The following is a 10,378-nucleotide window of genomic DNA, read 5'->3' on the forward strand; positions in this document are numbered from 1 at the left end:
GGCTCCCAGATGTTTACTTCCCACCCCTCGCAGGTACCGGAAGAAAACATCAACGGCGTCATCAGCGCCCTGAAAGTCAGCCAAGCAGAGAAGCACTAGAAGGGCCTCTTCCGCTCCTCCCCATCCACCCCGCCCAGGCCTGGGCCCAGCCCCACCCTGAAGACTCTTCTTGCAGTATTTCTCAACAGACTGGAAAACCGGCCCCGGGGCCCCCAGAGGTGGAGTCTCTAGGAGACGCCCCCGATGACTGACCCCGCCAGGCCTGGGACCCAAGCCAAGGCCTCCCCATGCCCTCCTCCTGGCTTCCTGGAGCCCCCAGACCCTCCAGAGAGCACCCCCCCTTCTCCTCCCCCACCCTCACCCCAGAAAATGATGTCCAGGGCTGAGGGAGCTTGTCCGCTGACCCACCTTCTTGTCCAGCCTCACCCACGGCCGAGGGCAAACGCCGAAGGAAGTTGGTGCCTCCTACGGAACACTGGGGTACCGATTGTCATGTCATCTTGGGGGGCTTGCCGAGCAGGGCCGAGTTCATGGAGCCGGGGAAGGCCCTTGTGAGGGCGGGGGCTCTGGACCCTGTGGTCGCTGGTCTCTGGTCCCATCGGCTCTGGGCTGGTCCCTGCAGAGTGGAGGCCAGTGGGCAGCCCTCTAGTCCTGTGCTGGTGAGGCTCTAAGGGAACACGGGTGGGGCCCTGAGCTGGGCGGAGGACCCCGGCCACCCAGAACCTTCCTTGGCTGCCAACCATAGGGCCTGTACCCCGACTCCCAGCAAGACTGCCAAGGGGGCCCTGTCCAGACCCTCCCCACCACAAGCGCTCATCCTGGGGGTTGAGGGGGTGGTTCCCAGGAGACCCACCAGCCTAGGGCAACAGCTCCTGTCCCCTCTGCTTTCCCTGGACTCTCCTGGGGCCGGCAGAGCCTCGGTTTTCCCCAAGTAGGGGCGTCCCCAGCATTCTGAGCTGGGGTTTTCTTAGGTCACCCCCACCTCCCCAGCAATCAACGAGACCAGCAGAGGGCTCCCCCGTCATCCTGCCCTCCTCTCTCCCTGCCCCGCTTGTGGGGGAACGTGGAAGGCCCCTGCCCCCAATTCGCCCGCCCGCCCGCCCGCCCCTCTGTCCAGGGACTGTGGCGTTCATGAGTACTTGACCTGGGAGGCAGCTTATCTGAGCCTTAATAGAGAAAACCGTTCCTTGTTGTAGTCTCCTATTTAATGTATTTGTTACCCAGGCTGCGGCTGGCAGTAGTTTCAGGGGACAGGGCCTGCTGATGCTGTCGGGACCCAAAGTGTGACATCGCTTGGTGTGACATCCTGTGGCTCCAGGGACAAGCCTGAGAACTGGAGCTGCCACCAGGGGCCTTGGCTTTCCCTTCAGAGCAGGAAGCTGGGAGCAGAGGTCAGTTATGATCCAGGGGTCCCCAGGGGCACCCCACACAGAGCTGCCAAGGCAGAGTGGTTCTAAGCCTCAGAGGAAGGTTTCGACGGGCTGCGGGGAGACGGACAGCCAGGTGGCAGAGCAGCCCCCGCCCCGGAGAGCAGGGCGACCCCCTGCCTCCTCCAGCTGATGGTATTGTCCGTGTCGTCCCTGAGAAGCTGGGAGGAGAAGGGCCATTCTCTTGACCGGGTGAGGCCCCACCCTGCCCCTTCTCCAGGCCACGTGGGACCCTCTGAGCCCGGGAAACCCACCCGGTGTTGGAGGTGTGTCTCTGAATCCTTACAGATGTTCAGAGCCCAAGCACTGATTCGGAACCCTTTTTTTTTTTGGAAGTCATTTTGCACAAAACTCCAGAACAACCAAAACATGTCAATTGTTTGCTGGTTCCAAAACCGGGGTGACCACGTGGGCAGGGCAGCCTCTCAAGTCCCGAGCATCCTCTGTGCCTAGAAGGCCTTGATTTTTCTGTGGCGTGCCCTCCAGACCCCTTCCTGTCAGCCCCCTCCCCGTGTCGCTCCCCCACCTCTCCTCCCCGCCGAGCAAGTGTGTCGGCCCCGTGACCCCAAGAAACGTGTGATTTCCCCCAGACCCCCTAGGACGTATATTGTACACACATATAAATACCTGTGTTTTATGTTGATATAGATATATACTGTAAATAGCATATATACTTGAGCAATATATATGTTAATATATACCGTGTGAGCGTGCACACGCGTGTGTGCTGTATGTGTGGGCGTGAGGGCCTCCGCCCCGCTGTGTCTGCCGTGCACACGGGCACGTTTTGAGCCACCGTGTAATTTTAATTCAAGTATATAGGCAATACGATGATCAGAGGAGCCAGCTGGCTGCCTCGGCCCTGACTTGAGAGAAGAATTAGACCAGCATCCGAGAGCAGAGCCCCAGAGTGGGGGTTGAGGGTCCCTCCTCCCTCCTCCCCGAGTTGCCTTTGAAAGCTGGGGTTCAGCCCCTTCAGTTCTGTTTCCAAGGCCCCTGGACGCCCCTTGTTTTATTCTGGGGACAGGGCTGTAAAGGGGAAGAGCGTTTGGGAAGGAACAGCCCCTTCGCCACTGCTCAGCCCAGGTCTGCTTCCCCGCCGCCAGCACCTCCGTCACCTGATTTCCTTCACCTGCAAGGTTAGAAGCCACAGGTTCTTTCCTCAGGTCTCCTCCTAGGGACTGGCCCCGGGTAACTGAGAAAGATGGAAGCCCTGGACGTTGTTTCCTTGAGGGGTTGGTGCAAAGACTTGGCTCTCCCGGTTACACTGGTGTGTCCAACCCACGGGCCGGGAGCCGACACCCTGGGAGCCCCGCCCTGTTCCCCACCCCTCCCCGTCCTCTTGCCATGTGGGGAGGCCGGAGCATCCTCGGTGTCCACGTGCCCGTGAGCCAGCGGCTTGATGTGCAGCACCCTGGGGGAAGAGAAAGTGATACCCCACTGGCTGGCTGCCCCCAGGGGTCTCCAGACCCACAGGGAGGTGGCCCGAAGGGGCCCTGTTGAGCTGAGACACTCTTGGCTCTGGCTCACTGAGCATGGAGCCCTGGAGCTGCCACCAGGGTCCCCCGTGTGTCTCAAGTGTGCGCTGTTCCTTGGTAAGAAGAGCTCAAGCCGTCTCACCTCCCCCCTCACTCCTCGCCTGCGTCATCCGTGAACACAGAGTGAGAGGTTAAGGTAGGGAGAGTGAGGGAGATGGGGAGTGGAGACCGCTGCTTCGCCTCCACCCCCCATTATGAAAATCTGCCCCTTTGGTTCAACACTCAACTTGGGCTCCCCTGGCTCCTAAGAAACCCCTTTCTGCCTCAGCCCCAGTCCTGGCCCAGCAGAGACTCAGCAGTCCTCACTTGACACCCCCTGTCTCCACGGGGGTCTCCAAAGCCCCCTAGTAAGTGGTGCCCTCCCCACTGCCCTCCGTCCAGAGCACCCATCCAAGCAGGAGAGGCTCACAGCCCTCCCTTCCCCAGGATTCAGGGGTCCCAGAGCCCCCCAAGCACCAGCATTCTCCCCCTCCTGTCAGCTCCAGGCCCCAGGCCCCCGGTGGGGAGAGAGGGACCGGGTGACCTGGAGCTGGCCACTGTGACCTCCCCATTCAGGCAGTGCAGCCTTGGTGACCAGAGTGGTGTGTCCAGACCCCTCGGAGGTGACAGAGGAGGAGGCCTCAGAGCTTGGGACAGGAGGCTCCAGGGAGACGGGAAGGGCCAGCCCCCGACCCCAAGCCAAGGGCACCATTTGCCTGATGGTCGAAGATGAACCTGCCCAGCCGCCACCAGCGCCTTCGGCCACAGTTCCCAGCCACCCGGGGCCACCTTTCTGAGTCCCTGGATCTGGATGTGGGCACTACTAGGGCCCGTCCCAGCCCCAGCTAAGAGTGGGGACCGCCCAGGGGGTGGCTGACGAGGGTGTGTTGCCACTTTGCTGAGTGAAAGTGGTGGGGCATAGAAAGGAGGCGCCCCGGTGTGTCTGCCCCGCCAGGGCTGGGGATAGTCAACCTGCCAGTCATGGCCACCATGGAGTTGGTGGTTGGCTTGGCAACCAGAGCTCGGGGGAGGACGACGGGGTCTCCCAACAGTGGAAAGACAGGGGCTTTGGCTTTTCAGGTTTCCTGGATACTGTGCTGAGGCAAGGGCGAGGCTGGAGCGGGCAGTAGCCCTCTATTCAGAGAGGCTGTCTGGGAGGGGAGCAACCAAGATGGCGGATGGTGGCCAGCCCAGCAGAGGGCAGACTTGGGAAGAGTGGCCGGGACTTGTGAGGGGAGTTGAGCCCTGGTATAGCTAGATACCTTTTCTTACACTCCAGTTTCCTTTTCATTTTTCAAATTAGAGGCAGCAAAAGGACTCTCTTCCATAGACCAAGGGAGAAAGCTGTGGGGTGGGCTATGGCCTTCAGCTTTGAAACCCAAACCCTCCAAGAAAGCCTGTTTTCTTGGGAGGGGAGGATGGGAGCTGTGGGCTGAGGCAGCCTCTGTCCTTGGAGCTGAAGGCCTCAGAGTGGCCTGGAATGGAGGTAGAAGCCTGTGGCCTGGCCTGTGGCTTCCAAGGGCACCCTGGTTGGTGACGGGGCTTGTGGCTCTTGCTTCTCGGTCGGGCAGGCTGAGAGTGGGAAGTGTTGGGCATCAGAGCAGAGTTCTGGGCACACGTGTGTGTAAAAGTGCATGTAAGTGTGAACATGTGCTGTGCATATGGGAGCACACGCCTGCAGAGCCCAAATTAGAGCAAAAGGACTGACTCGTTCAGCAGTTCAAGGCCTCGGTATATTCTTACTGTGGGCCACATGCAGAATTGAAGGGGTGGGGATGGCAGGCCTTGAACTCCCCTTGACTTTGTTAAAACCGCTCTGGGGAGGAGGCGGGCTTCCCCGGTGCCCCAGACAGCAGTGTGCCTGCAGCACGGGAGACCCGGTTTCGATCCCTGGATTGGGAAGTTTCCCTGGAGGAGGAAATGGCAACCCACTCCAGGATTCTTGCCTGGAGAACTCCATGGACAGAGAAGCCTGGTGGGCTACAGTCCATGGGGTGGCAGTCAGATATGACCGAACTACTAACACTGGGGAGAGGTCAGAGGTGTCCCCATGGGGCTCTGCTCCGCCCTGCAGAGGCCCAGTGGTCCGTGCAGCCAGCCCCAAGGGCTAGACCTGCCCAGCAGACTCCTCAGAAGCAGCCAGCCCTGAAGACAGTATTTACAAGGAGAGGTTCTAGGGGCCAGTGCCCCCTTGCCTACTGGGGCTGATCCACAGAGAGCGTCCCAAAAAGTTGAAGGCCAGAGGGTGGGGGTGAGGAGCTTGTGGAAAACACGCCAAATTCAGGTCCCAGGGCAGAGGCCAAGCCTCGTGCATCTTCCTGTCCACTGCTTCAGCTTATCTGTTCAGAAAATGATCCAGGGAGAGCTGGGCAGCATTGGCTCCAAAACTGGGGGTGGAGCGGAGGGGCTAACGGCAAACAAAACCCCAGCCCACCTCTTGCTCTTTGCCAAAATCGTTTCCGTTATCCCGAGATGGGGGTGAGTGGATGTTGGCTGCACAGCGGGGTTCAGAGAGGCCGCTGTCCTGCCCAGGGCCTTGCCTTGGGGGTCTGACACGCCCCGGGTCACCAGCAGTACCAGTGGCACTTATATCTATCTGTCCCACGTTCTGGGCGCGGGGAGAACGGAGCAGCCCTGCCCAGGGCCCTCACACTTTCTTCCTTGAAGAAACACAAAACCCTCGAGATTCATGTACTGTATGACGGAGAGAAAAAAAGTACCTAATGTTCCCCCAAAAAAGACAGTATATTTTGTACTTTGTAAAGTGTTCATTAAAATGGAAGAAAAAACAAATGATGTTGGCTAACGGCTGTCTGATTTCATGCTGATCCAGGGCCAAGTCTCCTCCCTCCCTTCTCTGTACCGTGGTTGGGGGAACACCGGCCTGGAGCTGCAAGGAGGCAAAACAAGAATATGAGAGGAAATCGCCCTGAGAGCAAGAAGGGTTGTCTTAATGCTTTGTCACAAGTTGCCCCCAAAGCCTAAGGCTTTAAAACAATCCATTTGTGTGTCTTGGTTTCTGTGGTTTGGAATTTGGGAGCAGTTTGGGCTCAGAGTCTCAGGAGGCTGCAGGCATCTGAGAGCCTCTACTGGGACCAGAGGGTCCGTTTCTAAGGTGCTCCCCTCCACATGGCTGGCGAGACGGGCCTGGCTGCCGGCCTGTCCCCACATGAGTCTCCGCTGCTTGAATATCCTGACAGTAAGTGTTTGGTTTTCCCCAGAGTAAGGGATTCAAGGACCAAGGCAGAACCTTAAAAAAAAAAAAAAAAAAAATTGTCTTTCTTCTAGCCTCAGAATTCATGTACCATCCTCTCCACCATGTTCTGTCAGCACTGCAGCTCAGCTCTGACTGAACCCTGGAGGATTCAGTCCACACCACACAGGGGTGTGAAAACCAAGAGGTCAAGGTAACCTTGGGGCCACCTTGGGAACTGGCTGCTACATTCACCATTCCCTCCCCTCAGCCCAAATATCTGGCAGAGGTGGGCCTGGGGGCGGGGGCCCTGCTGTGCACACCACACCCCCAGGAAAGGTCTCTTGGTGCTGGAAGCCCAGGAGCCGATGCCTCCAGACAAGACACCCTGAGGTCAGGAGGCTCAGCGTCCCTCCCACAAGCACCTGGAGTTGGGCTCCTGCTCCCTCAGCAGGTGGACACAGGCTGCCCTGGTAAGAAAGGCTTGAGGGACTTCCCTGGGGGTCCAGTGGTTAAGACTGCACTTTTAATGCAGCAGACACAGGTTCAATCCCTGGTCAGGGAACTAAGATCCCACATGTTGTGCGATGTGGCCAAAAAAGAAGGAAGCAGCCTGAGACCAGCAGGTCTGGACCTCGCACACCCTCACTCTGCTCCTCGCTGGTGTTCTCCATGGAGGGCAGGTGTGAGCGGGGCAGGGCTCTGCCTGCATCAGACCCCAGCCTCCCCTCACCCCTGCCTTGCAGGAAAAGTAGCCCTAACAATGGAAGGGGGTGAAAATGGGAGCTGAAGCGCTCGTTCACCACCCTCAGTCCAAGGAGGTGCTTGGACCCTCAGCCCTTCTGGCTGCTGTGAAGGCTTTTCTCCCTGGGTTTGCAAGGACTAAGCACCCTCCTCAACCCTTCACATTTCGAACAGGGACCACAGCATTGGTGGGAACTCAATTGCCCCCAAGAGTGGCAAAAGCCTCCTTTTCCCACTGCTCATTCATGTTTAGTGTCTGTAGGGCAGTGCCAAACCTAGGGTTGGGGGCTGGGGGCAGTGGGGGTGGTGGTGGTGTGGCGGTGGAGACCCAGATGACTCTGCCACAGCCCCCTGCACCTGAGTGGCTCCAGATTTAAAGATGTGGAAATGGGCTATCTCAGGGAAGTGCAGTGCCGGGCTCGACCACAAGGGGATGGTGCCATGCTCTGGGGCCATGACCACAGTCAGGCAGGAGGAACAAGAACCCAGGACGTTAGGTTGAGCTTGATTAAGCCGGGGGACCCAAACAAGGGACAGCAAAGGCGCAGAGAGCCTAGCAGAGCAGCAGGGTGGAGAAGGGCAGAAATGGACGGGGCTGGAAGGAAATGAGGCTGAAATACAAGGTGGGTTGTCAGGCCAGCTGGAGGCTTCACACTCTACTACAGACCATGGGGAGCCACAGAGGACTTTGTGCAGGAGACCAAACTTGGCATCTGAATGGTGAGTCTAGGTTACTGAATATGACTGATAGGAGGGGGAAAGGGGGCAGCCAGGGTCCCGGCCTCGTATCTCAGGAGAGGTGACCCTGGCCGACTCGTGAGCCTTCCCACTGCAGTCAGGAATGGCGGGCACCATGGATATGGAAGGTGGCTGGTGCCCCTCCCCCCAGCCAGGCACATAATTCCACGTGGGAGCCTTTGGCCGCTTCTTAGCAGGGATCTCACCGCAGCATATCAGACTCTCCTGGAGGGTGGGAGGAGTTCCCTGTACCAGGACTCACCCCCACCGGCCCCCTGCCCCGCCATCCAGAGAGTCTGATTCAACTCTTCTTGGCTTCAGTATAGTTTTTAAAGTTCCCCAACTCACTCTTAGGGGCTTTCTTGATGGCTCAGTAGGTAAAGAATCCACCTGCAGTGCAGGAGATGTGGGTTCGATCCCTGGGTCAGAAAGCTCCTCTGGAAGAGGAAATAGCAATCCATACAGTATTCTTGCCCAGAAAATCCCTGGACCGAGGAGCCTGGCAGGCTATAGTCCGGAGGGTTGCAAAGAGTTGGACATGACTGAGCCCCAGAACAGAACCCGCTCTGAAAAATACAGGGCCACAGAAGGAAAGGGCGCCCTCTGTGGTCACTCAGCCTCCCTTTGGTTTTTTGGGTTTTGATTAAATTTTATTTGACTGCTCCAGGTGTTAGTTGTGGCGTGTGGGATCTAGTTCCCTGACCAGGGATCAAACCTGGGCCCCTGCGTTGCTAGTGCAGAGCCTTAGCCACTGGACCACCAGGAAGTCCCCACCTCCCCTTGGTTTGATCATGTGTAACCCTGCCAGTGGCAAGCAGGGGGCTCATGATGGTGAAAAGCTCTCCAGAAGGAGCATGTGGAATGAGATCGTGGTGATGGTCGCACAAAAGACTAACAGGCTAAAACCACTGAATTATACACTTGAAAATGGTTTTAAGAGTATATGACTCACATTTCAATTTTTTTTTAAAAAACTGAATGTGCTAGAGAAGCCAGATGTGGATGCACGGCAGGAAGGATGGCCAAGAAAATGGGAGTTATTCCGACAGCCCCTTGACAGCTGTCAAAACTTAAAAGAAGGACCCAGGCATCTTAGAAGGGACCGTCCACCGCGAGAGCCGGTGGTGGAGTCCCTATGCCTTCTCAGGGGTCTGCACTGGCCCCAGCTACTGACCCCAACATCCGTGAATGGACGCAATCCAAGTGTGAGAAGAGAGGTCACATCAGGGGCAGCCCGGGGTCACCTCACTCAGGGTGTCAGCCACGCATTTGCTCGTGAGAGGTGTCCAGAGCCTGACCCTTCGCAGGAACAAAATGAGACACCGCAGCGACCAAGCCAGTGGCAGAGAAGGCCTCTCTGTTAAACGCTGCGGGGCTGGGGAGTGGGGTTGGGAATGAGAGGACAAAACTGAAGAGGTAGGAGCACAGAGGACAGTCATGGGAAGGACCCGGCACACACACTCCAGCCAGGACCCTGTCACCACAAACGGAACAGCCGTGCCACCTGCCCAGGGGGAACAGACCCGGCCAGTGTTGCCTTGAGTTTTAAGACAAATCTAAGGACGTCCCTTAATATACGCTGGGTACTGTGTCCCAGGGCTTCCCCAGTGGGTCCGATGGTAAAGATTCTGCCCATGGCGTAAGAGACCCAGGTTCCATCCTTGGGTCAGGAAGATCCCCTGGAGAAGGAAACAGTAACCCACTCCGATATCCTTGCCTGGAAGACCCCACGGACAGAGCCTGGCAGGCTACAGTCCACAGGGTCGCAAAGCATCAGACACAACTGAGCGACTAACACGGTGTCCAAGGAGGAGGCAGTGGCCGGATCTGATCATGGCTGCCACCTGTGGGGAGGCTAAAAACCACCCCCACCTTCGACAGAGACCACCCCCCATCACCACCATGCCCTACGGTCCCTGAGCATCACTGGGGGGTCCCCTGCCTGTCCTTCGGGGGCATCACGCTCTGCAAATCATGAAGTTCAAGGCGTGTATCCCCAGAGGAAGGGTTACTGTTCTTCACCGCCGGGGTGACGTGGTCCTTGGCCCAAGAGGAGCTCTGGGAAGGAACATGACAGACGGTTTTCAATTTCTGTTTCAAGTTTATGGAAGAGCTTTGCTCTAAGAAACACAAGAACTGGTCGGCCCACAGAGAAGTGGAGGTGGCACATGCCCAGGTGAGGAGGGCTCCCAGGACCACACCCCGCCCCCCCAGACACCATGTGGCTGGTCCCCACTGCCTCGGGCCGCAGCAGGGACGTCGACAGTGACCGTTCACTTTCATGTCGCCCTCCCAGCACCGCTCGCCCGCTCCTGCTTTTTCTTCACAGCCCACGCAACCATCTAACACACTTTGCACTTGGCTTGTTGATTGTTCTGCCTCCTCGAAATGTAAGCATTGTGAGACCTGCTTGCGGGGGCTTTCCATCCCCGTGTGACTCTTATGTGATTAACAATACCTGGCACATACAGGACACAACAGTGAACATTTGTTGAGTGAACAGATAAAAGGAGGGGATGTATGTACACTCGAGTGAGACCCCAGATTGTGACGTGATAACTGGTTATTTTTATACTGCATCGTTCTCTCCCAGTTGCAATGGCGGGGGAGGGGGGGCAGGCTCTGGTCAGAAAACAGTTTCCGAGCGGGACTGTCTTCCAGAGTACCTTTCACTGGCTTCTAGTAGCCTCTTCACCAAATGCCTTGTTTTGGAAAGCTAATCCCTAAATGATTAGGTTAAAATAAAAAGGCCTCTCAAG

The 10,378-nt window shown here is 57.5% G+C and overlaps 1 protein-coding gene across 3 annotated transcripts in view; it reads left to right on the top strand.

Annotated features, from left to right (window-relative positions):
* The window catches only part of CASTOR2 (cytosolic arginine sensor for mTORC1 subunit 2), a 54,521-nt gene extending 48,784 nt beyond the window's left edge, over window positions 1-5,737 (top strand). For all 3 annotated transcript variants that reach the window (XM_019987452.2, XM_070780000.1, XM_070779999.1), the window contains exon 9: window positions 34-5,737. In XM_019987452.2, the coding sequence (XP_019843011.1) occupies window positions 34-99 (66 nt within the window). In that variant the 3' untranslated portion in view covers window positions 100-5,737. The remainder of the gene's footprint in view (window positions 1-33) is intronic.
* The last annotated feature ends 4,641 nt before the right edge of the window (window positions 5,738-10,378 follow it).

Source organism: Bos indicus, chromosome 25 (assembly GCF_029378745.1).
Source record: "Bos indicus isolate NIAB-ARS_2022 breed Sahiwal x Tharparkar chromosome 25, NIAB-ARS_B.indTharparkar_mat_pri_1.0, whole genome shotgun sequence".
NCBI lineage: Eukaryota > Metazoa > Chordata > Mammalia > Artiodactyla > Bovidae > Bos > Bos indicus.